The 27,682-nt window shown below is 40.0% G+C and overlaps 1 protein-coding gene across 1 annotated transcript; it reads right to left on the reverse strand.

Annotated features, from left to right (window-relative positions):
• Positions 1-26,569, reverse strand: TSPAN3 (tetraspanin 3). The gene is made up of 7 exons (XM_079914546.1): positions 26,298-26,569; positions 12,593-12,784; positions 12,269-12,343; positions 10,635-10,736; positions 9,097-9,249; positions 8,749-8,832; positions 1-1,884 (listed from the first exon to the last, which is right to left on the reverse strand). The coding sequence occupies exons 1-7, from the start codon at positions 26,358-26,360 to the stop codon at positions 1,792-1,794; spliced, it is 762 nt and encodes a 253-aa protein (XP_079770672.1). The 5' UTR covers positions 26,361-26,569; the 3' UTR covers positions 1-1,791.
• Positions 26,570-27,682: the final 1,113 nt, after the last annotated feature.

The raw sequence follows: 27,682 nt of genomic DNA on the forward strand, positions 1-27,682 counted from the left end.
CATCTCAAAACTGATGGATCCAAAACTGAACATGAACTCATGTCCCTAGATGTGGTCCTTACTGGCTCCATATCTCTGCAACAATTCTGCTTCCCCAGTTGACTGAGCCAGAAACCTGGGACTCATCCTAGATTCCTTCCTTCCTCTCCCTTCTCTCTGCCCCATGGCCAATCAATGATCAAATTCTGCCATTCTCCGTGACTCCTAATTCCTCCTGAGTCCACGCCCCACACCATCTCCACCAACAGGGCGCCACTCCAAAGAGCCCTCGAGCTCTCTCCTCAACTACTACATCCACCTCACTGAGGCCTCGCATGGGCCCTTTAGCCCATCCCCACAGCTACAGGGACGCCTATGACAGGTCCGCCTGCACCACTACCACGTTCACACATGGCTGCTTCTACCTTCAAGTAAAATCTGACTTCCAAAGGATGTCATATAAGACCCTAGAGGACCTGGGCTTTGCCAATTTAACTTCTTTTCGTTTTATTTTAAGCCCCAGGCACAATGAGTTACTTGTAGCTCCCTGCACTTTCCATCCCATTTCACATTCCTGTATACCCTCTCCCACAAAGCCTATTCAGCCTCTGGGCTTGGGCCTCTCCTCCAGGAAGTTGCCTCTGACCTCTCCAGGCACCTCCTTTGGGCTCCCATTCTTTAACCACTACAATCACTGCACTGTATGGAAATTATCTGCTTCTGTATGTGTCTCTGATACTAGCACTCCACATTCCTTGAAGAGGACAGCACCATCACTGTATCCCCAATGCCATGCACACAGTAGGTGCTCCATATTTGTGGGATATACTGGACTGAAAAGCATCTGTAGTTTTTTGAATATCAAGGCCTTTAGAATTTAGCAACAGATATAATTAAAATACATGCAAAGCATAATGAACTGCAGATAGCACCAACATTTAAAACATACTGCTGCTCTGGAATTGAAGTATCTCCAAATAATTAAAACCTACATGTTGAGGGGGTGATACAGAGTTTATTGAATTAGATTTTTCTATTTACAACTGAGATCACATCTACATACTATTTTGCTAGTCTACATGGGTACATTATTTCTAACGAGTTTAGACTTACAATGAATGGGCTCAATCATACAAAAAAACACACGCACACACTCACACTAATTGTTTTAAAACAGTAGTGCATACATTACACTCCTCCTATAAAGCCAGCTTTGATTAAAAACCGCTAGTTTCAAAGATCAGTCTGATTTTGAAGATGAACCAAGATACACGCTGTATGATTCTAAAATCTATTTTAGCCATTTTGTACAGTTGCTATCTTACTGAACTATAGTATATATTTTTTAAAAGGACACTGATGAGGGGCACCATCTGGTATTACCTTTAACCAGACAGCTGACTGTCTCCCCCTCCCCCCAAAAACCTTTGGCCAAGAGCTCTCCATTGTGAAGACTGAAAGGACCCGGTGATACTTCAGCAGCAGTCCCATTACTGCTTGGAGGTAACAGAAGCAGGTTCATGTCCGCCTTTAATTCTACCACACTACGCAACTCGCAAATGGTTCTGAGATTAGAACATTTACCACCGTACTTAAACACTTACGGACATGGAGAGTCAGCTAGAACAGGGGAAAAGAAACTCACAGGTGGGTAGGTAAGAAGGTGGACACGTGAAGAGCCAAACTGCTCTGTCCGATACCTGTGTACATGTGCTTTAACTAAATGAACTCAGGAGGCCAATAGCAGTGGACCTGCTCAATTCACCTTCCAAATCAGAACAAGACTAAAAAAGCTCAGGTTTGAGTTTTCTACTATGCATAGGTTCCACCGGTGATGAGCAGCTCATAAGCAGGATCTCTACTCCTTCTGCACAATACGATGCAGGCACACAGCATGCCCAGCAGCTGTGGGAAGAAAACAACAATGGAAAAAAAAAAAAGGCTGAAAACCCTCTTACAGCAAGTGCGTATTTCTTTGTTGGCAATGGAACTGTTTCTAAGTTCAAAGATCTCAAATCATCAAAAAAGCACTAACAGTAACGGAAGCAATTTCAAATGAATACATTATCTTTTTAGGATCTAAGTACCAAGTTTTAGTTTCCCTGCTTCACACCTAAGAACAATTTGTGAAGCCAGCAGAGAATCAAGTCTCTCCTAGTGCCATTCCCATCTCAATCTAGAGCAGTGCTGCATGAAAGAACTTTCTGCAGTGATGCAAACAGTCTATACTGAGCTGTCAAATATGGCAGCCACTAGCCACGTGTGGCTACTGAGCACTTGAAATGTAACTAGCGCAACTAAGGAGTTGCAATTTTTATTTTACTAAAATTAATTTAAATTTAGACATATGTGGCTAGTGGCTACAATACTGAACAGCAAAGGTCTAGGGAGCGGAATGATCAAGACTATGTATGGTGAGCAAATTTAATGGTGGTGGGTTTTTTTGTTTTGTTTTTTTTGCGGTACACGGGCCTCTCACTGCTGTGGCCTCTCCCGTTGCGGAGCACAGGCTCTGGATGCGCAGGCTCAGTGGCCATGGCTCATGCGCCCATCCGCTCTGCGGCATGTGAGATCTTCCTGGACCGGGGCACGAACCCGTGTCCCCTGCATCGGCAGGCGGACTCTCAACCACTGCGCCACCAGGGAAGCCCTAATGGTGGTGTTTTTAAGCATCTGGATTTGAGGGAGATAAACTTTATAACAAACCACAAAGTGAAAAGCCCAATACATGAGTAGCCCAAAAGCCCTATGGGGGAAAACCAATCCTGATACTAAAAAGTATAGTTCAAAGGTTTTTGTTCCACAATTATTTACTATTTTTGAAATCTAGGTTTGGCTCTGTGGTATTATATACATATTACTTTTTAAAGGTCACTTTTCCTTCATCATTTTATTTTAATAAGGCCTAATCCTTCCGTGGTAGCAAAGTGGAATAGTAGTGCCATGTTATTTTGGATAAGCGAGAGGATTAAGCTGGATTAAAAAGAAACGATTCTAGGGCTTCCCTGATGGCGCAGTGGTTGAGAGTCCGCCTGTTGATGCAGGGGACACGGGTTCATGCCCCGGTCCGGGAAGATCCCACATGCCGCGGAGCAGCTAGGCCCGTGAGCCATGGCCGCTGAGCCTGCGCATCCGGAGCCTGTGCTCCGCAACGGGAGAGGCCACAACAGTGAGAGACCTGCGTACCGCAAAAAGAAAAAAAAAAAAAAAAAGAAAGAAATGATTCTAGAATTTTTGACCTGGCTTCTTACAAAATATAAACAGGTACTAAAGAGCTAAATAAATTAATTTGCTGCTCTAACTTTTCATAGACAGTGAAAGGTCTCAGTTATTTGATTTTTAAAAGGCAGGGCCCTCTGTACATATGGGGTCAATCTAATTTCAACAAAGTGTACCTGATCCATAAAAAAGACTCTCAAAGTCTGAAGTGGAAGATTACTAATGAGACACATGTACAGAGAAAAAGGATGTCCTCAAACTGATTTCTCCCTGATAAAGTCACACTCTCCAATTTCTGCCCTTATTTATTAGCCTCTATTCTACCCATTCAGGATATATACTTGCTGCTTGAATTCAACAGTTTCATTATATCAATATTTGCTGAGTGCTTACTAGCGCAAAGCACCTTAAAAACATTTTAAAAGTGGATATTGTTGAAAGTTTACTAAATATCTTAAGCCAATTCTAGACATGTTTAGTATCTAATTCCTAAAGAAATACATTTCCATTCACTGTACAGCAAAACATTCTTAGAACAGCTATAAGATCAAACACAATTATGTTCCCAGGCAATGTTAAATTGAGCAATAAAAATGCTAAGCTCTGAAGTTGCTGATTAGCTTGGGGAAAAGATCTCTTCCCATCCCCACTTCCTCACATTCCTTTCAGTTGGCTAACTTCTACCGAAGGAGTCAGCATTCTCAAAATGGGGTCTGAAATAAGTATCCTTTTTTTCCTGACTTTAATTTCACTTAAATCAACTTGCACTGATTTAAAAACAATTAAATAAATTTGATAAAACCCTACTCATGCTTGGAAATGAGTCTGTTTAAGAACATTAAATACTACAATTTAAAAAAAAACATTAAGCACTACACAATAACTTCTTATAGTGCAAACCTCATCACTAAGTATTACAGGTCCATTTCCAAAGCTTTGCTATACTAAAATCTCATCAGTTATTGAAATTTTCCAAAAACAGATTTTAAAATATCACACAAATATTTTAGCTCCAGTGTGATTTCTTGCAATTAAACTTTCCCCTGTAGTAGTCACATCATGAGAACTAATCTACACTTAGTCCAAATATAACACCCAGCAACTGCAAAAATGATTAGTAAATACATAGGCAAGTGGTGATTAAAAAAACTGCCAAGGACTAAAATGCTCTGTGATACACTAGGTAGGTGGCATTATGGGGAAGTAGGTATTTTATACAAGGTAATTAGAACTGCACAATGAAAACATTCTTTTCTGAGAAAAATTTAGAAATACCTATCAAAAAGTCATCCATATTCTCTGACCCCTCAATTTCATGACTACAAATATTTTGCTACAGACTTTGCCCATATATACAGAGGAAATTCACTACTTGCATTTCTGTAATAGCAACACTTCTATAAGTGCCCATTAATGTAGATTAAATTATGAAGTATGTCCAAAAAATGGAATACTATATTGCCACAGTAGCATATTGATTTGTTTTTTAAGAAGGTACAAAAGGTTACATATCATACATTATATGTAACCTTTTGTACCTTTTATGATACTTTTGAAATGATAAAATAGAATTTTAGATATGGAGGACAGATTAGTGGTTACCAGGGTATGGGGGAGGGGGCATAGGACAGAGGTGGGTGCAATTGTAAGAGTTATCAGGCAGACACTTGTAGTGTTGCAACTGTTCAGTATTTTGACTATGGTGACGGATACAAGAACCAAACAGGTCATAAAGTTGTACAGAATTGAATACACATATAGAAATGAGAAATCTAAAAAAAATCAGTGGATTGTATCAAGGCCAATATCCTGGTTGTGATATGTAATAGTTTTGCAAAATGTTAACCACTAAAGGAAACTGAGCAAAGCATACAGGATTCTGTCTGCATTGTTTCTCAAAACTGGAGGTTGCATACAATTATCTTAAGAAAGAAAGGTAGAAAATTGCATCCTATAAGCTTCTATTTGCATAAAAAATATTTATGTGCTTGTCTAACCACAAACTACTTCTGGAAGGATATACAGGAAACTGGGAACAGTGGTTGCCTCTGCAAGGGGGGACTCGAGAGCTGGGGTCAAGACTTGAGAGGGAGGCTTACCTCTTACTAAATTTGTATCTTTGAAGAAAATTTTATCAAATGGGTTTTTCAATTAAGAAATTTTCAAGAAGTTAACAATTAAGATTAATTTCCCCAAAATTAAAAAAAAAATCTTAGCCATTCAAGAATTAGCTTCCCAAGCTTTGGTTTTAAGTTTTTAAGGAAGAATTACTTGAAATACTTTTTTAAAATGACTGTCAGAATCAAGCCACTCAATTTTAACTATCTGGGGGCCCAATCTGAAGTGCTATTCATTTATGTATTTTAACTCATTTTAGTGAATTAAAATAGAAGTCAGAAGAGGCAGGAAGGAAATAACAGTCTCAACCTCCTTCACACTTGGCATACAGACCAGAAAAAAGCAACAAGGCCTTGGGAACCAGTTCTCTGTGAAATTTTGCTTTCCATCATTCCATCTTTAAGGACATGCCAACGTTGTGAGACTCCAAAGACTGACAATTCCCATTTTCCCCATGCTGCCTGTGCAGTGAGCCTTACACACAGCTGAAACTTAAGAGCTTGCCAAATCAAAACCTAGATTTTATTATTATCACCAGACTGTTGAAATATAAAATTTATAGCTGATCATTTGTTCATTTAAGAGCCTGGCTACTCTCAAAGAAGTGAAATACCTTGCTCATTAAGAAACTAACAGTATAAAGGGTGTAGCAAAATTTTTAAAATCTCATTCTCTTATAGTTTTCAGGTTTTTCTTTCTTGGTAATTTTGGTCCTACCCAAACCTAGACTACTTAACAAGACTAGAACAAGGGTGGGCAGATGTTTCATAAAGGGCAATACAGTAAATATCTTAGGCTTTGTGAACCAAGAGACAAAATTGGTCTCTGTTGCAACTATTCAACTCTGTCACCATAACACAAAAGCAGTCATGGACAATACATAAAATGTGTGGGGCTCACACAAAAAGAGGTGGTGGGCTAGATTGGCCCACAGATGACCAACACTCAAACAAGAGGCTTTTACTGGTAAATTATGTTTATGGGAAAATTTCTTCTTAAATTCACCTTTATGCCTTAGAACATCAATGAAATGTAGCTTAATAGTACCACAAATCACACTCAAAATCAAAGGAGACAACGCTTAAATATTTTTGATACTCACAACACTACCAAAAATCAATCAATCTTTCCCATTATTTAAAATTGAATTTTCTGTGATAGCTCTTAGAGCTTCCCCACTTTAGAACCCAAAGAAAAGTGCTAATCATTTTTCAATGCTATTACATTGTGTATTCTAACCAGTTTAAGTGTCAATTTGCTGTCAGATTTCATTAACAGAATTTAGGAATTTAATCTTCTGAGAATCTTAATTCTTCAATCTGTAATTGGAGGCAGAGTACACATGGAGACGGGGTTCAAGCTTTAGTGATGGTCGTAAGTCATGCTATCCTTGCTCTCCCTAATTTTCATGGCCTTTAAAACCAGGGACTACAGAATCTCCAAGCATCCTTCTAGCTCTTTCTCTATCAGGATAAGTATAAAAGCATAAAAGCTCTCTGCTCTTTGAGTTGTTTCTGCCTTCATTCAGGTTTTCCACAAACATGGCACCAATCTACACCAGATTTGTAATATCAAAAGTTTAAACATTTATAGGTACTCTTAAAAAAAAAAGTAGAAAATTCTTTTATTTCAAATGGATGTTTTTCCCTTTAAAACCAGTTTTTAAATTTTCAAAACTACTAGGTTTTGAGGCTGTAAAAGCTCTGAATCCCTGACTTAGTTTTGCTGAACTGAAAACATCAAAGCTTCATCAGCCATTATTTAAGTCAGGGTGATTTAAGTATAAAATGCATATGAGAAGGCATCCTTAAGAGACTAGTTAGAATATTTATTAGCCCCCATTAAAAAATATTTAATGAAGAAATATCTGACTGGTTAATAAGCTTAACTAGATGAGGGACATATCTAAAGTGTTGATTTCATCAGTCTTCTATATACATGTTGCACATTTCATGATCAAAAGCACCATACAGTTCTAAAGTTTTTTTGCTGCATGCTAATACATGCAGCTTTATTACCACACATAAAATCATTAAAAATGCACAGATCAGGATTTCACTTGGGAAAAGAGACCTCCCTCACGTTTCATTATTTTTAGCTAAATGAATGTGTTTACACAAAGAAAATATGAAGTACACCCCTGCTGATCAACAGACTACTGCTATGCTGAGCCAAAAAGAAAACGCTTAGAAGGGCAGAGACCATAGCAAATAGAGCTCGGCTTTTCAATGAATCATTTCAGAGCTCTCTGAATTATCAGCAAAGTAAACATTCACCCTTTTGCCATTTTATAAGGCACTTCCTGTTCAATACACTAGTTTCTGTTCAAATATACAGAGAGCAGACAAGCCAAGCAACTTACATATAAACTAGCAATTATGTTGGTTTTTCTAACAATTAAATGATATCAAAACTTTCTTCAAGTAGACTCTCTAGACCTGAAGCATGTTTCAAGAACATACTAAAAGAACACTAAAGAACACTCTGAGAACTAGATCTGATGCAAAGGATTTTCAAATAGTTGTAATATCCTCTAACAGAATCCCTAAGATATAATGTATATACCCAAGAAACTAGGAATGCAGATTATACTGGGCAGAAAAATAGCCATCTTTCTTACTTGTTTTTTATGTGGGTATGAGGGATAAAAGATGTGTATGGGTTTTTTTTTGATAAAGTGACAGGTAATTAAAACAATTACCAGCTACTTTGTACAAGCTCTTATTAAGGGGGAAAAAGACTGTTTTCACTGGTAGGAGCTGGGACAAGTCCCCTCAGCTACCAGAAAGACATGGTACATTTCCAAATATGCCAAGTGGTATAACAGACTTCTTGATGACAGTCCTTCTAAAAAAACTAAGTCCACAAATACAAGGGAGGTTAGAATCTCAGTTTTTAATTAAAGGTCATTCCTGTAAAGTGATAAAATTGCTCCCGTTACTGTAAGAGACTAGTGTAGTGCCACTAGTCTTGATTTATGTATATGAACATATAAAACCCTTGACGACAGAAAAGCAAGAAATGGAAGGAGAAATTTTAAAAAGATTAAAATAGAACTTTCCACTTCCAAGCTGAAATACAGCAGTTTGATTTTTTTTTAATTCTGTGAAGTTCTACTGAAGTACCTCCCAAGAATACATTATGACAAGAGTTTGTATTTTGAACAGGTCACTCACTAATCAAGTCAAGAAAATAAGATAAGGAGTCCCCTCACACATGGTTCCCCCATCCAGATCTCTGGTTTCTGGGACCATTCTGGGTCTATGTCTAGAAACAGGAAATGGAAGATGCTGGAAACTAGTGTCTGATACCTCAATCACTTCCAAGTTATCTATATACACAAAGATTAACTGTACTTAGTGATTAAAACCATTCAGGGTTGCCATCAGAGAACCAGTACACTCTGAAAACTCCTTGGCTAGCTGTGCTTACCTGAATAGCTGCAAATGCCAGTGCTGCCCAGATAACATGCATCATGATTTCTTGTAGCTTCTTCACAACTAGAGCTTCACACCCCTAAAACACCCAAAGTCATCCTCATTAGTCTTTTTAAAAAGTGAAAGCTGCAAGGTCACATATTACTACTCACTGGCAGAAATGGAAATGACAGAAACTAAAAGAGGGAAAAAAGATAATGCATTTGAAAATAATTTATATTAAAATTAAATGGCATTAAAGACAAGTAAAAGAAGGTAGAAAAGAAGTTCCAGGTAGAGATAATTCACCAAGAAAAAAAGCTACCAGGCTAGATTCAAGTGTTGGCCAAGAAACTGAACTTACCTCGGCATAGAGGTCAGAAGGGTGGGCCAGACTGCCATTACAGCTGCTGGCGGTCTCTCTGCAACAGCTAAGAGGGACACTCTGGTTTTTGGTTTCTTTGAACCAGTCTGTATTTTCCCAGTCTGAATAGTTGTGAATTCCACAACAATGCAGCTAACAGAGAAGAGAACAGAGATATTACTTGTCACAGAACACATACCCCTGTGCCGAACTTTAGAGTTCCATGCACTGAAGAGCTTTAAGCTACTTTTAGACCAGTGATGTCCAACAGAACTTTCTCTAATGATAGAAATGTTCTGTGTCTGTATGCTCAGTATGGTAGCACCCAGCCACATGGGGCTATTGAGCAATTAAAATGTGGCTAGTGTGACTAAGGAACTGAATTTTTAATTTGAATTTAAATAGCCACATGTACTTAATTAGTGGCTCTAGAACCTCCATTTGAGAAATCATATTGCCCACAAGGGGTAGTTTACAGCTAAGAAAAATCTTTACACTTTGCCTGTTAAACATCTAATCCTGAGTTAAATATTATTTCCAATGACAAAGTATTTAAAATATTTTGTCTGAAATGTCTGGGACTTACTTTAAGTTAATCTAGCAAACGATATGTGGGAGTAATAGATGAAACAAGATTGACAAAAAGCTGACAATTTTGAGGTGGGTTTATGGATACAAAGATCTACTGTACAATTCTCTCTACCTTCAGGTATGTTTCAAATTGTCTACAATAATTTTTTTTTAATGGTTTTGTCTGTTATCCTTTCTGGTCTTGCTTTCTCAAGGTATATGAAGACTTCTCACCTCCTTTGAAGTCCATCTGGATGCTGAACTTTCCTGTGACACGTACCTCTCTTCCATTATCACCTCTTTAGCTAATTATTTTTAAGGGAAAATCAGATGCTTCTTATCTGGCTGTGACTAGGTAATGGTGGGAAAAAAAACTTTCCAAGGGTGAAGGTAAGATTATCGGACTTGGACTTCGCTGGTGGCGCAGTGGTTAAGAATCCGCTTGCCAATGCAGGGGACATGGGTTCGAGCCCTGGTCCAGGAAGATCCCACATGCCGTGGAGCAAATAAGCCTGTGCACCACAACTACTGAGCCTGCACTCTAAAGACTGTGAGCCACAACTACTGAGCCTGTGAGCCACAATTACTGAGCCCACGTGCCACGACTACTGAAGCCCGAGTGCCTAGAGCCCGTGCTCTGCAATAAGAGAAGCCACCTCAATGAGAAGCCGTGCTCCTCAAGGAAGAGTAGCCCCTGCTTGCTGCAACTAGAGAAAGCCCATGCACAGCAACAAAGACCCAAGGGAGGCAAAAAATAAACAAATTTATATTTTAAAAAAATAGCATTGATCATTTAGTTTAACAACTCATGTGTAGCTGCATTTGAAAAAAAAAGGTTATTGGACTCATCACGAAGCTAACCACAGCTGTAAATGTATACTGCTAATTTACATAGTAACAGAGTTAAGTTTAATGTTTGCTCAACAGTGATTGGTCCTCAAAAACAAATTAGCCTCAGAAGAACTCACCTGTCTCTGTACATAATCAATAGCCCGGCTAGCAGCATCAGGGTTGGTTCCATTGTAGGTCTTATATACTTTCTGAATGCTGCGATCAACCTCATTTTCCACCTGAATTAAAACAAAGAATTCAGTCCCTCAAAAATACTGATAAAAGTAACATTAGTCAAGGCTCCAGCTAAAATGCCCTAATGGCATGTGTGCAAAGTGGCAAGATATTTCCGTGAATTTCTTGTAAGAAAAAAGTTTTCTCCCTTCCTGCCTCCATGTAGATTCAGGTAAAACTTCAGACATATTATATCACACAGATTAAAAGCAATCACAGAGAAGATTGTGTGCAAGATGGCAGGCTACCAATTTATTCAAGAGGGAGAAAGCAGTTGAGCCTTGAGATAGGTGTCCTAACTTATAAACAGACCATCTTCTTTTTCAAATAAGTTTTCAGTGGGTTCTCAGAAGACCTACTCATTTTCCTTTCCTAAAGGAGGTAAAAATTAAACAACTTAAAAAGCCCCCACAAGATACTTTTGGGACAAATACCAACATTATTTCCATTTTACTTATTTAACGTTTAATTAGACTTGGGCAAATATGTAAAAGTAATCAGCAGGTTAAAAAAAAAATCAGTCCTTAAAAGTGGCACCTTATGAAGAGCTGCAGTTCAATGTATGTGAATGAGAAGACAGGAAATAAACTCTCCATAATGTATTGCCAAGTGGCAACTAAAGTGTCATTTAATAAAGTTTGCTTGTATCAGATTCTCCTTACCCTTCTAAGATGATTAGACCAATTTGGTAATTTTATCAGTGATGTAGTAAGACTATAAAATTGATAACCAGATCATAGGTAGGGGCATAATCCACTGCATTCTTTTTTTGGCATAGCTCTCTGGTACCTTATGTAGCAATGGTTGAATATTAAATTGGCATATCATGCCTTTGACTCAAAATCATAAGAGAATAACCCTACTATGAGAATAACCCTACTATGCCTTTATAACAGCTCTATAGTTATCCCCAAATTAACTTAAAGCAGCCTGTTTAGCCTTAAATGGTACAGTAGATGGAAAGCAAAAGCAGGAAAAATAGAAAGGAAAGGGGAAAGAAAAGAAGAATGACCAGAAAAGAGGAAAGAGGGGCAAGAAGGGAGTGGCTGGCAACAGTTGCCTTAGTGTTTGAGTTGGTAGGACCCCTTTTTCCTCAGGAACAAATTGCAGGATAACAACTCCCAATCACCTTTTTCTATGTCCAGAACCAACGCATTTTTTTTAAAAAGAGGCAATGGAAAATGAAATCCTCAGTTTAGTTCTTCTAAACAGAAATCTGGGAATCTATATAGGGAATCTATAGGCTGAGGAAATTTGAACAAAGTTCTCAGCTGACCAACTATTCATTTGCAGATCATCCTATGGTCATTTAAAGAAAACTACCTACAAACTAGGACAGTAGTAGAATTAACACTTTGCTATATTAAATGAGACTAGAAGTCCTGACATATAATTTCTAATTATCCTTACATTTTCAAAGCAGTGGCTAAAGTGAAGTCAGGCAAAAGAAAATGTTTACTCTCAAAATGAGTTTGTTCTATTTCACTTGAAACACTTAAGCCACCTTTTAAAACATACATTCCAGTAGACAACATACCTTTGCTCTGTAAACATATCCCAAAACCACTACAACAACTTCTGTGACAAAAACCAAGAGTAGGATGATGACAAACTGTAAGGAAAATGTAAGGAAACATTGTCAAAAATTAAATACAAATGAAAAAATAACTCTAAATACTCTCTTGATAAAAAGCAATTATCTGAGATAACTGCTGGAAGTTTAAGACAAGTGCTAATTCTGTTCCAATTATAAAGAGAGTCAAATAGAAAATGGAGTTTCATGCTCAATTCAAGCAAGTAACACAAATGAATATTCCCACATACTATGACGACACATGCGATCAGTGAAGAGCTAACTTACCGTGGCAAGTCCACAGCGGCTTTCCCGGATGGTGGCACAGCAGCCAATTAGCCCAATAATGAAGAGCAGGGCTCCTACAGCTATGATCACCACAGCAGGGATGAGAGTGTACACATCTTCAAAGAAGTGGTCATAGTCGTCATAAGTGATGAAGACATAGGCTCCCACATAGCATAAAATGCCAGCTGCTCCCTGTTGAAAACAAGGTCAGAGCGCTGGTAAAATTCTCCAACCCCTGCTGGTAAAAATCCCCACTATTTCTTAGCATGTTATAACTCAATGAGATTTTCCACCACTTTTAAATCTTTGTAGACGTTTTTTCTGTGAAGCTGAAAATTATTCACTAGTAAGAGCATTTCGTTACTAAAGTTGTCAAGTTTTCCAAGCTCCATCTACTTTTCAATAGCTGCTGGTTCATCTAGGACCAAGAAACCATGAATCCAGTAAGTAAGACTGATGACAAGAATGAAAACACACACACATCCCAAAGCGCTTCTGTAGCTCAATTACATGTCCAATGAGGGTCAGCGTGGAGGTGGGGACTGCCCCCAGCAAATGGGGAAATCGGGTACAAGTGGCAAAGGCAGGATTTGAACCCAGGCGATCTGACTCCAGAATCTGCATTTATAATCTCCATCTAATGACTTGGGGAAAGAAAATACAATAGCAACTAATAACCATGATACCCATATCTAAAACATTTGCTGTCCTAGTTGAGACTATGAAATTTACCATTTTCATAGCTAGAGGGCTACGTTACTAAAGAACTGTACAAACCCTTTAGGTCTATTTATTCTTTAGAATCGTGTTTCTCAAACTACATGAATAGGAATCACCTGAAGATCTTATTAAACTGCAGACTGATTCAGTAGGTCTGGGGGTGGGGCCTGAGATTCTGCATTTCCAACAAGCTCCCAGGTGATGCTGATGCTGTTGATTCTTGAACTACACTTTGAGTAACAAAGGTTTTAGAGCACCTAAAGGCAAACAATGCAGAAAGTCATGGAACAGCTGCTGCTCCAGACACAATGCTCCAGTTACAGAGTTTTACATACATTTTCCTTTTATCATTGTCAATTTTGCTATCATTGTGTACCAGCACAATACTGACAGCCCAATGCTGCTTGCTTTTATGTGAATGAGCAAATACAGTGTGAGGTTAAGTGTTAAAACATTTGGTTTAATGAATTATCATTTACAGAGCATTTTGAGACATTCAAGTAAAAAGAATTATTTCACCATTCTTCAAAATTTTAACACATAAATCATTAATCTTCAAACTAGAAAAGAGCCTCCACAATGATACTGGAAATATCGTTAACTCCTCTCAACCTGGAAACTCAGTTTATTTCTTTTTTTTTTTTTTAATAAGTTTATTTATTTATTTTTGGCTGCGTTGGGTCTTCGTTGCTGTGCACGGGCTTTCCTCTAGCTGCAGCGAGCAGGGGGCCACTCTTCGTTGCGGCGCACAGTCTCATCGCGGTGGCTTCTCTTGTTGCGGAGCACCAGTCCCAGGCACGCGGGCTCAGTAGTTGTGGCGCGGGCTCCAGAGCGCAGGCTCAGCAGCTGTGGCGCTCAGGCTTAGCTGCTCCGCGGCATGTGGGATCCCCCGGGACCAGGGCTCGAACCCATGACCCCCGCATCAGCAGGCGGACTCTCAACCACTGTGCCACGGGGGAAGCCCTCAGTTTATTTCTTGAGTCTGTGGGACCCTGTAAGCTTGGGCGTCATCAGTATATTTTCATATACCAGGCCAATAGAATCATTCAGATCTGGAAGAAAAAGACCCCATTTATGGAAAGTTGAGAAAGTAAGTTGATTTTTTTAAAAAATAATAATGAACTTTTAAAAAGAGAAGACAAGACTAGAGTAATGGAGGCAACTTAAAAAACCATAATCTTTTTTTAAAGCTTTTTTAAAATTTTTATTTATTTTATTTTATTTATTTTTGGCTGCGTTGGGTCTTTGTTGCTGCACGCGGGCTTTCTCTAGTTGCAGCGAGCAGGGGCTCCTCTTCATTGCGGTGCACAGGCTTCTCATTGCGGCGGCTTCTCTTGTCGCAGAGCACGGGCTCTAGGTGCGCGGGCTTCAGTAGTTGCGGCTCGCGGGCTCAGTGGTTGTGGCTTGCAGGCTCTAGAGCGCAGGCTCAGTAGTTGTGGCGCATGGGCTTAGCTGCTCCACGGCACATGTGATCTTCCCAGACCAGGGCTCGAACCCGTGTCCCCTGCATTGGCAGATGGATTCTTAACCACTGCGCCACCAGGGAAGTCCAAAAAACCATATTCTTTTAAAACTCTCCTCTGGCTTTCAAGAGGCCCCACTGCTGGCTTTCTTCCTATTTCTCTCACTGCTTGCTCTCTCATTCTCTTCATGGACTCTTCTTTACCAGACAAATGTTAGTGATCCCCAGAGTTCTACCTTCAGCCCTATTTAAATAGTTTTCATTTTGTAGGCTCTCCTTGGGCTATATTAGCCATGGCTTCACCAGCCACTGCAGCTCTCTACCTAAGCCATCATCTCAGGATTACACATCCCCATCTGGAAGCCCCACAGACACCTTGCCCTCAACTTACCTCAAACCCTCTCTGCCTTCCTGCCCACTCCATTAAACCTTCCCTCATATTCTGTATTCCAGAGCAAATGGCACCACAGTTATTTTTTTCTAGTCAAATGCCTGAGAGTTACTCTATTTTCTTTCTTTGTCCTACCTCTACATCCCATCAATCACCAAACTCCTTCAGATTTACTTTCAAAACACTACCTGAATACCGTAACTTCTCTTCAACCCTCTGCAGTGCTTCTGTCTTAATGTGGGCCTTACCATTGTTCACCCTAAACCTTACTTCCTGACCCTCCCTGTCCCTTAATAATATGTTCTTTATATGATCAGTTATTTTTGTTAAAAATATAAAACAGATCAAGGCATTAGCATGTTTAAAATCAAGATGAGGCAAATAAGGCCCCTGATAAACTAAGCTGTTCCTCCCTGCTTTTCAGGCTCAGACTCCATTACCTCTCATGTACCCTGAACAACAGAAAGCTGTTATTTCCAAATGTACCACATATCCTCTTACTTCTTTACCTCTGCTATTCTCTTTGGAATGCCCTCTCTTCATCTGCCTGGGAACTCCCTGTCACCCATTAAAATGCAGTTTAAATATCACCTCTTCCTTTTGGAAGCCATTCTCGACCATTTCAGGTTGGATTAGGTGCACTTGGTCACATACCACCCCCTACACAGCTCTAACAGAGCATTTATTACAACTGTTGCAATTATAACTATATATGTCTCAGCATGCCATTAGGGCACAAACTTTGCCTGTCAGTCTTTCAGCCCTGTACCACCATCCAGCACCTAGAACGGTGCCTGGCATATAGAAGGTATTCGTCAAAATTCATTGAGTACACTTCATTTCATCCAGTCCCTTGAAATTGCCCTCCTATCTCAATCATAAAGCTTTGGTTTGACTTTGCTTTGTTTCTCTTCAGTCTAATGCTTATAGTTTTTAGTCCACCATTCAAACAAGATTTGGCAACTTAATCCAGCTTACTGAATTCCTGATGGCCATGACATCTGGAATACATTAGTTTATAAATGCTTCACCTACAGCAACTGTACCTGTTCAAAGGCTCTCAGTTCACTGACATACTTACTTTGGTGACATATTATTATGGGATGATGGAAGGCACAGGAGAGGGGAGAGAGGAGAAACAGCTTAATAGTCTGGGTGCATTAACTACCGAAGTACATGGAATACTTAACATTCTTACCAAACATTACTTTTTCTTGACTACATATGTGTGATATACAAACACACACGTGTATACACACACACATTTTGTTACAGTAAATACTTTTAGTCCCCAAACAGAATTAGAAGAATACTAAATATGAAGCCATCAAATACTGTCCAGTTTGTCTTCACTAGTCATCTCCCTATCCTTTGGACTCTTAGCCTTTCTTACTCTAATAGGCAATCTTCATTTCTTAAATGGCTTAAATTAAAATGAATTCCATCTTTGAGCTGCTAGTAAATGAAATTTAAGACCACATAAATTTGAATAGGGCTTCCCTGGTGGCGCAGTGGTTAAGAGTCTGCCTGCCGATGTGAGGGACATGGGTTCGTGCCCCAGTCCAGGAAGATCCCACATGCCGCGGAGCGGCTAGGCCCATTAGCCATGGCCGCTGAGCCTGCGCATCCGGAGCCTGTGCTCTGCAACGGGAGAGGCCACGACAGTGAGAGGCCCGCATACCACACGCACACACAAAAAAAAAATTGAATAAAAACAGGATAAAACTGGAAGATATATGTACTCAACAATTAATCTGAAGCATGGGAAAGTGAAGAACCATCTGCATTTTAAACATGAAATGATGAGTTTTCAACCTAAAGAGATCCCTATAAGGCTCACACTTGGTGCTGCCTGGGTGTGGGCCAAGTGAAATGCTTCCAGTGCAGCCATCCTCCACCCATACAGATAACGAATGCAATGGAAGGCTAGGAGGAAATGCCATTTGTAAAGCCGCCTGTTCTTTTCTAATAGACTTGAAGGCAGTTTCTTTTCCCAGGCTGCAAACTAGTCAACATCCAAATCACACAGCAGAGTTGAAAACATAACGCTTCTGTTTTGACAACATACAGTGGGAAGCAACTTAGCAGTTGCACACACCAAAGCAGAAACTGCACTGATTGCTGATATGAAACTATATAAATCAAATTACTGACAGAGACTGTCTCCTAAATTGAAGGTAACTTCAAAAATTTCTTCTTTTAACAACATGTATATATAGTGCTTAATGTAAGTTGTATAGTAAACAATTTATGAAATGACATCAGTTACTCTGAAAATATAGAGAAGGTGTCCCTAAAACAGCTGAAGACATAAAAACAGCAATAAACAACTGCTTTAATGACATCCAACCATCAGTATGAAAAACATAGGTAGAGCTTATATGGTAAATGGAAAAAGGTTATAAGTAATTCCTAACTAGGGACTTTGTAGTCATGCAGATTTTTGATATAGGAGTTGTGGCTATTAGAAAGCCTAAAAGGTAAGCAGGGTTAAATCCTTCTGAAGGGTAATGCTGGGATTGAGATGTATCAAAGGATCTGGGCTTTGCCAACAAACCAGCTGCAGGGGGGGAAGAGGAGGTGCAGCAGAAGAGGGAATGAAATGTAGAACTTGGAAGCAGCTGAACTGCATTAGTCATCGCTGAGAAAATCTGAGCCTATAAGGAGGATTTGTGCCAGGACAGTATACTAAAAATACTCATCCTTTTTACAAATAAGTGAAGGGAAATTTAACGGAAAGGCTGAGACCTGAAACTATAGAAAAAAGAATTTTTTGAAAACCATTCTTCTTTACCTTTTAATAAACTCATGTTCTAAATTAAGTCACAAAATTTTAAAACTTTAGGAAAGCCAGTGCTTTTGCAGAACCCCAAGCTGTTCCTCCAGAAATAAAGCTACCTGTCAGAAAACTTTAGAAGTATGAGTTCCAGAAGTATGACACTTCACTTTATCCTTTTACCCTTCCACTACATATTCAATACATACAAATGTGAAGCCCCTTTAAAATTAGAAATTTCAATGTTATGTAAGATTGATTTTTCTACAGTTTAGAAACCAGTGTTTTGGTTTTACAAACTAATTGTTTTGTTTTTGTACTTTTGAAATCCTCTGTGAAAGACGATGACATGCTAAAATCCACAAAACTCCTAAATTCTTTACTTTTCTAAGGAAGAAGGAATATGAAATGAAAGGGAGCACATCAACCACAGTGATACTTGCCACTGGAATCAGGGAACATTAAAAACAAAACAGCCTTGTTACAAGCCAGGAGGTAAAACACCTCTGCTGTGAAAAGTGCATCTATATGGAAATTTAGAAATGTGAAGGTGCATCCCACATCCCACAGAGCATATGGGTGAAGATAAAGCAAAGAAGAACAGGAGTGATTTTCTTGCAGTGGTATACAGTAGTCATGGATTCATTTGTAGAAGGGAAAGAATCAGGACAGTGTAAAGATGAGGGGACCATCTGAAGTCATTCAGCTAAAAAGCACAGTGTCTCACAAATTCTTGTTGCCTGCAAGAACTACTCCTTCAGTGTGATTTTTGCCTCCAACAATCAATTGGTAAAGCAGAAGCGACTGGAATGTTGGAAGAAAGAGTAGAAAGACCTGGCAAAAACCACCATGTATTCTAGACTTCATAAGAATGCAGATTTCAAAAAGTAAAGAGGGGAAAAACAGCAGCAAAAATCCATCTTATGTACCTATCTTTTAACATTTAATTCAGAGTCTCCTGTACGGTCATATTAGTTTTTCATGTACCTCGCTTCTCTCCTACAAAGAACCCATTGGTAATTCTATGCAGTGCATTTCTGAAAGCTTTTCCAAACTCCATCCCTCCTTGTGCCATTAGTAGTGTCTTAAAATCACCTCAAATCTTTCAGCATTCTACTTACCATAATATTCTCTAGTCAAACCTATTTGTTTCAATTCTGACTTACTCTGACGAAATACTTCATATCATTAAATATAATTACTCTTATCAAGTCCAATGCCTACATATTTCATTTACTCTCTTATCACTCAAGAAAAAAAACTATCCCAAAGATTTCAATTCCGGGCTTCCCTGGTGGCGCAGTGGTTGAAAGTCCGCCGCCGACGCAGGGGACATGGGTTCGTGCCCCGGTCTGGGAAGATCCCACGTGCCGCAGAGCGGCTAGGCCCGTGAGCCATGGCCGCTGAGCCTGCGCGTCCGGAGCCTGGGCTCCGCAACGGGAGAGGCCACAACAGTGAAAGGCCCGTGTACCGCAAAAAAAAAAAAAAAAAAAAAAAAAAAAAGATTTCAAATCCTCTTTCAGAAATTAAAGCTACTCTAACCAAGAATTTCTGAAGCTATTAAAATATATCATTTTCAACCTAACAAATTGGTCAATAATAAAGGCAAGCAGTATTCAAAGATATGTAAGGGTACAGAGAGAAGAGCCCACAGAAGTACAGAATAATATAGAATAATCTTTCTGGAGAGCTATCTGGCAACACATTATTAGCCTCAGCATTTATACTTTTGTACCTACTAACTGCACTTCTAGGAGTCTATTCTTAAGAAAATAAGTCAGATGAAAACAAAGATTTGTATAAGGTATGTTCATCAAAATGTTATAATATTATAACAAAATTATAATAGCGAAAACAAAAGAAAAAACCCTAGCATCCAGAGGTATATTTGCATTATAGCCCTTAAATATGTTAAAGCATAATTTACTAATATGTTTGTGGTGTGTTAGGGGAAAAATACACTTACATGCAGACATTAAAAAAAAGGAAAAAAAACACCAAAATGTTAATACTGGTTGTCTCTGAGTGGTGGAATTATGGTAACGTTAGTTTAAAATACTTTTTAGTGTCTTCTTTAAAGAGCAAATATATTATTTGCATAATCATAAAAGTAAATATTTAAAATTATATCTGAAATTGAGACTTTGTTGTTCTTTCACAAACGAATTCTTAGATCTCTCCTTAACCACCAACATAAAACAGGTATCTCTTCAATCCCAAATATTTTAGGCACTTCTGCCAATCTTCCCTGTTTATCACTTTTCTTGGGTCTGCCTGGCTTTGACTCATCTTTAGATGTTTTCTGACTATCTAACACAATTCTGATCCTTTCAGTACACATCCTTTTTTTCCCCCCATAAATGTTACCTATTAAGGAGACAAGTAAAAAACAAACAAACAAACAAACCCTACTTGGAGGGGTAAAATTTTGACAGTAAGCCACTTCTGCCATCATTATCAATATCACCATCATTATTGCCATTATTCTTAAAGAAAAAGTATTTTAATCCTTTAAACCAATATTACTCCGATGACATTCCAAAGGTCATGTTCCTCAATTTTGTCCTATTTGCACTGTTTCTGTATTTGGTTTTTTATAATCACTGTTCATCTAGCTTAACAAAGTTGTTCTATTTAATCCAATTTATATCCACAAGTTGAAAGACCCCAAATGTTCAGGTTGCAATGAAACTGGAGATCCGCAACTGCCACAGCCAAATTATTTTAACAGCATGGAAATTAAATATTTTCAGATTGCAGGGCTCCAGGGGTCATCTGAGAAGCACGTAATTTAAACATGCATTTTTCTTTGAGACCCTCTGTCCTCACACCCTACTCTAACTGTAAAAAGAGTCAGTTATTACTACTGGAGCCTGAGGTCCTTAAGCTCTATAATAGTAGAGTTTGTCCTTGCTTGGGTTATGTGTTTAATCAGTAGCAGCAACAATGTAAAATACAGTATGTCAGCATTTACTATAGATTCCCTTTTAGTAAATCAAGAACAAATACATCAATGCAAATAATTGTTCTCATCTACTGACTCTACAAAACTATTAAGGAGGGGGAAGTAGGAAAGAGATGATATTTTTAAAGGAAGACTTGAGACTCTCTGTGAGTATAAGGGGAAGGAGCAGGGGGAGGAGCAGCTAGAAATTAAATTCAATAGACTATTAAATGGTTTTGCCTGTCTGACCCCTCTTCCTATAAGCTGTCAGAGAGCAGGAACTGTACCTTTTTGCATTTCTCAGAAACATGTAAAGCACAGATATTCAACAGGTATTTACTAAGTGAATGATTCTTAGAATATACTTGTTTGATGCAAGTATAAATTTTAAGAAAATAAAATTTCTGCAAAAATCCTAAGCTAAGTTGGATCTTATGGAATAAAATTCATTAAAATATTTCAAAGCATGATAAATATCCTAAAGAGCTACTAAACAACCTCTTCCTTAAACTGCCAACTAAAGAGAGCTTTCCTGACTAAGTTCCCCATGCGATGCGCTCTTCCAGTTAATGATTACTCAGAGCCACAAGGCTCTTGGTATGGTGGACAGCTGACTGAGAATGTAGTAAGACTGGAAACATTCATTTTCCTAACTGTCAAAGTTAAGAAACAGGTCTCCTAAAATACACCACAACTTGCTTTTCTTCTAGTGAATTGAAAAATAACTATGAAAAAAGAAATCTGTTAGCTGGAGGTGTGTTCCAATGACATATTCTTTGTCAGAGCAGTCATTCATGATGATAGGAATACAGGAGGTGGAGAAACAAATTCCAGGATGTTTGATAAAGGTTCCGGTTTAAAAGTATCATATTCTCAACTCAAATGTGCAAGATGTGCTAGAAAAGACAAAATATGTATATGGAGATTTGTGAAGAAGAAGTCTTCCTTGAAATATTTCATTATAAATTTTTATCTTTTAAACAAAAGCATGAAAGTATAGTTAAGCTTTCTTTTGGTAATTTGAACACACCAAGTATATTCTTGCCTTAGAGCCTGTACCTTGTATTAAATGTCCCCCATCTCCTCCAAATCACCCCAAAATCTGTTCCTTCATATTCCAGATTAAATTTCACCTCCTTGGAGAAGACTTCTTTGCCAACCTAAAGCAGCCACCCAATCACTCTATCACATCACCCTGTTCTAAGTCTCTGCATAACACATCACTATCTGATATTTTCCTTATTTTTTTTTTTTTTTTTGCGGTACACGGGACTCTCACTATTGTGGCCTCTCCCGTTGCAGAGCACAGGTTCCGGATGCGCAGGCTCAACGGCCGTGGCTCACGGGCCCAGCCACTCCGCGGCATGTGGGATCTTCCCGGACCGGGGCACAAACCCGTGTCCCCTGCATCGGCAGGCGGACTCTCAACCACTTCGCCACCAGGGAAGCCCTCCTTGCTTATTTTTAATTGCGTTGCTCCACCAAAAAAAAAAGTTCTGTAAGAACAGAGATATTCATTTTTCCACCATTCTATCAGTAATATAAGCACAAAGTAGGTATTTAAACATTTGTGTTGTATTTGTTTAACAAAGCAATTTTCCTTAATTATATGTATTCACAGAGGGAAGAGTAATATGAAACTTTTTTAAGATAAGGTAAATTTTAATGCTTATATAAGGCTTTTAAATATGATTTGTATGTAAAGGGTATTTCATATGAGTGAATGATGATTAGTGAAGGTGCCACATTCCAAAGTTGTTTCCAAAAGCATTTAAAAGGTGTTTAACCTTGTGGTATTTCCCACTCCACAGCTGTGTTAGTGTTACTATGGCCTTTCATACTGATGAAAAACAACACCCTAAGCAGATGTGCCAGACTATAAATTCTGCAAGCATGGACAAAGCTTTCTCTTGTAGTCCCTATAATGCCTAAGACACATATGACCAAAATAAATACTAGCCAATTGGTTTTTCTCACAGGGTAGAAAAAGTAAAAGTAATTTGTATAACATGGGTCTTCATTAAGTACTCAATTAACTTGCCAGAATAAAAACCTGAAATTATAAAGTACTGATTTAAACTTGTTTTAGATGAGGCCTCCTGGGTCAGATCAAATGACCCACTGAATTAAGACCCTTGTCTGACCTTGGTGCAAAAGTGCAGTTTAGAGAAGAGGTTAATGACTGTTCCAATAGCCTTCAAAATTTAGTCATGTAACTCAAACACTCCTGTCTTCCAAAAATTATCATGGGTCTAGAACTAATACGCTTACATTTAAAGCTATGCCACTCCATAAAAAACAAAGAGATCCAAGTTGTACATCCCTTCACTAGTCCAAAATTACCTTTCATGCTATAGGCCCTAATATTTTGGAATTTGGTGAGGCACTCTCAATTTCCACTAAGACAACCTTCAGGATTTTAGAACCCACTGTTTCCCCTTTGTCTGAGCCTTTCCACAATAACTTCCTTAGACTGCACTGTTCAAAATAATCTACACCAAGTCAACATTAACAGTTTTGGCTGTCAGATCATTTAATATCGATCCTAAGTATTTCAAGTACGTATCTATTTGCACATCACAGCTCTTTGAACAAGCTGCCAACGAAACCAGGATATCATGATATAGAGAGGTGTAGTTTAAAGATGTTGACAAAGCAATTAAACTTTAAAACTTATCAACAATCAGTCATTACCATCCGATAGTGAAGAGCCAGTGCAACAGAGCCTGGGCAACTTTGCTGAAGTTGCCCAAGGGAACCTAGATAAACTTTAGAGATGCTCTGTGTAGGGAATGCTTATTCTTCCACTTATAGATTAAGGCATTAAAAGGAGGAAGGGGCCACTATATAAGAATATACTTATTAGAACTGAAGAATGCATTAGAAATTCCCAGGAAGAACAGGTTAACATGTGTTTTATGTACTTCCTCATAATGACCTAATTTTTTAAACTGACAAGTTAAATAGTGTAGTTTAAATGCTGGGGCAGGTTCTAAACAAGGTTAAAATCAGTGTTTTAGAGCAAGTGAGTCTAACACAGCCTAAACAGTTCCTTCCCCTTTCCAAATCTTTTGAAATTCCACTTTGCTCTACCACCACCGGCTCTAGAGCACAGGACAACCTGGGTGTGAAGGCTGGCTCTGCCCCACCTTGCGTGTGCCCCTTTAAGTAAACTTTAATGTCCTCATCTGTAAAAGAAGCACGATATTCCCTGCCAGAAGGAGCTATTATGAGGATACTCCATGTAAAGTGCTTAGCACTGTGCCTGGGTTTTAAAAGCACTCAAATATTAGCTATGATTACCAACATCGTCAGATTCCAACAGTTGGTCCTTAAACTAATACTTTGGCACGAGACATATCTAATATTGTTTCCTCCTTAGTTATGTTGCACTAATCCTGCTGTACGCCACAGTTTTTTTCCCTGCATGTTTGCTTAACTTCCTCATCACAGCTCACAAATGTTTTATTATCCTACTAACCTAGATAAAGAGTGTTTTTACCACACAGTTTAACTTCAATCTTGGCAAGAAGCCACTATGAAAAGTACAACTGAAGTTCATCATAACCTTCTTCACTAAGTGCCAACAGTACCTATACTTACATAGCTTCCAAAGATTAATGAACCTTTGAATTAACTGCTATTTTAAATGAAAATTTAATTATTTAAAGAAAATGGCTCCTGCATGTCCAATATTTTGTTTCATTAGCAATTCCAGTCCCTGAGCTTGAATAGCCTAGAACTCACCTGACAGTACACAGACTCTTCTCCAAAATCAAACTGTTATGCCCATAAAAATCACAAGGAACTGTAAAGGCTACAAAGCTAAGTCTATATCTAAGAATCTTCTTATCTATAGTGTTTCTCATCTGGAGAGCCCTGGAAACTCTTTTAACTTTTAAAAAGGCTTGTAAGTCAAACTAAAGTATAAGAAACACTGCTCTAATTGGAAAAGAAGAAATCATGGAAACATCAATGACATGTGGGTGATTCTGAACAGTACTATCGGCCCTACCAGTCAGGATTCTTTCCATCACACCATAAATATCCTGAAAGACTCTATGGCAATACATGTGTGTAGTAAGTGCCTTATTATATGTAATTATCCTTTTATGCTACAGCAGTCAGGATATGAAAAGTTTCCTCCTTTGTTGGGGGAGGGGGGAATGTGTTGTAAGAAGGAAAGGATTCCTCCTAATTTAGGGTATGTTTGTGGGAAAGAGTTGAATGGGGACATACAAAAGTATGGGAAGTGGGAATGTTCAAGAAGTGTCCTGGGGACTGGGGACAGGGAAGTGTGTCCAGGACAGCAAGTGTTTAAGAACATGGTCAATGGTGAAGAAGGAAAGGTGACTGAGGACTTTAACTGCAATACCAAGAGGAGGTTGAACCTTAATCTACTGCTGAAGCTTTAGGGGTGTGGGCGGGTGTTTATTTTTTAAATGAAATAAAGTGATGTGAGGGAAGAAATGCTTAATAAGATTTATCCGGGTGCAAAGTCCAGATGAACTAGAGGGTGGAGAGACTGACAGGAATAACACAGGTTATTACAAAAGTCCTTGGCGAGATAAGGACCTGAAGTAAGATGAAGGGGCTATAAACACCCCTTTCTTTGAGGGCGTGTCCAAAAAATGTGTAAGCCACCCTTTATTGAAAGTGAACTAACTCAACGCTTTCAAGATCTTGTGACATCCGAGACATATTTAACCAAGGTTTATAATCTCAGGCTACCCATCCCCAGGACCAAACAAACAGACTAATTTTCTGGTTACAGGATTATTTGGCTTCTCAAGTTGAAACCGTTCCATTTTCTGGGCTAGTAACCAGTCAACCAGTTCTCCATACACAAAAAGCTCTAAGGCAAAATCCCTCACCCCTGAGTCGGTAGCGTCCCCGCACTACTGCACCGTTTGCTCGCACGCCTCGGGGCTGCCACTAGAGCTGCCAGGGCTCCGGGCCCCGACAAAGAAAGTAGAGCCCGACCCTTTGGGGAATATCCTATTTCGAGCCTGGTGTCCTAAAAGAATCTGCAATGAGAGCTCTCCGTCCAGCAGGCTGCTCCGGGGAGGGGGGAGGCCGGGGGGCCTCTCAGCGCCGGCCCCTGGTACAGAGCTCGTCGGCGGGGGCACCGAGCCCGAGCGCGGAGGCCGCAAGAAGCCCCCGAGGGCTTCCTCTCACCGCCATCTACGCCCGGAGCCTTCGTCCCAGCCAGTGAGGGACCTAACGAAGAGGCCCCCGGGGCCGGCCCGGGCCCCCTCCCCTCGCGCCTCCGCCACAGGGCCCCCTGGCTCCCTCAGCGCCAGCCCCGGCCCAGCCTGGGTCCCCGCTGGGCCCCACAGGCGCTTCAGCCGAGGCCTCCTTCGGGCCGCACCGCCGGCCCCCCGCCCTCTCCCGCCCGCCGGCCACGCTCACCCAGAAGATGAGGTTGAGAAACACCAGCACGGTCTTGGAGGAGGTGATGCCGCACTGGCCCATGGTGCCGGCGGTCGGCTGAGGCCCTGCTCGGCGAGCGGGACGCGCTCACCGAGCGAGGCGTCAATGGCGACGGCGCCTTCCCTGTGGGAACTGCACGGCCTGCGAAGCGTTCACCGCAGCCCCCGGAGCCGTCGCCCACCCCTAGCCCAGCAAGCACCTCGCTCCTCCGCGCAGCCGCCGCAGTCTCCGCCAGACCACCGCGCCACACCCCGGCAACCGAGTCCCGCCCCCGGACAGGCAGCTTCAGCCAATCACTCCCGTGGTTCTACAGCGAAGCCGCGCCTCTTAAAGGAGACGAAAGCTCAGTGTCCTTCTTGGCCTCTGGCCGCCCTTGGATGCAGACGGCTCCTCAGGGAAGTTTCAGAGGACCAAACCCAGTCCCCTCCTACTGAGCTGCGTTTACTATGCCAGGCTTACAGGTGATTCAGAGTCTGAAGAACGCTGTCTTTCTACCTAGCCCGTTCTCCCCTAAGGAGGTCGGTCCTGACAAAGTAACACCTAAGCATTGTCTGGGAGAAGTGCAGTAAACATCAACAAATATTTATGGAGAACTTATTGTGCCAAGCGCTAGACTAGCTCTCAGAAGAGTCATTGGAAAGGAGAAAAGGCTGGTGAGGGGGTTGGCCATGAGGAGACATTTTCGTGTAGATGTGTGTTGGGAGCAAGGTAACACATGAAGTCCATTCCTGGGTAGGGCATTTTGGAACAAGACTTAGAAAGATGACAGAAACATCTTTTCACATTGCAGCATTTCACACTCTTCCCCCAATCTTGCATTGATCATAGTAATGAACAGTTATTGAGAGCTTACCCCATGCCAGACTTTTTATGGCCATTGCTCAATTAACCTCCATCACAACCTTAGGTGAAGGTATTATGGTTATCAGCTTCATTTTACTGGTGGAGGAATTGAGGCTTAGAAAGATTAACAAACTTACCCAGAGCCACACAGAGACTAGGTGGTCTAGGGCAGAAAACCACATTCTCAGCCACACACGAAACTGCCTGTTTACTGTCTTACCTGCCATTACAACCCTGCACTCCCTCCTCAGTTGGCCCTTAAAGATGCCCATTTGCTCGTCCTTAATCATCTCATTCTCCTGAAATCTCCCTGGCTATCACCTTTCCCAGGTACTCTCACCAATACCTTTTCATCTCAGCCTCCTATTGATTTGTACCAAGCAGCAGCAGCAGCCACTTATTCACTCATTAATAAGCACCACCTCTGTGCCTCACTGTTCTAGGTAGTAGGCATTTCACAGTGAGCAAGACAAATCCTTGCCCCCATGGAGCTCACATTCTGTTAAAGGAGGTAGACCTCA

This window comes from Stenella coeruleoalba (assembly GCF_951394435.1).
Source record: "Stenella coeruleoalba genome assembly, chromosome: 2".
Lineage (NCBI taxonomy): Eukaryota > Metazoa > Chordata > Mammalia > Artiodactyla > Delphinidae > Stenella > Stenella coeruleoalba.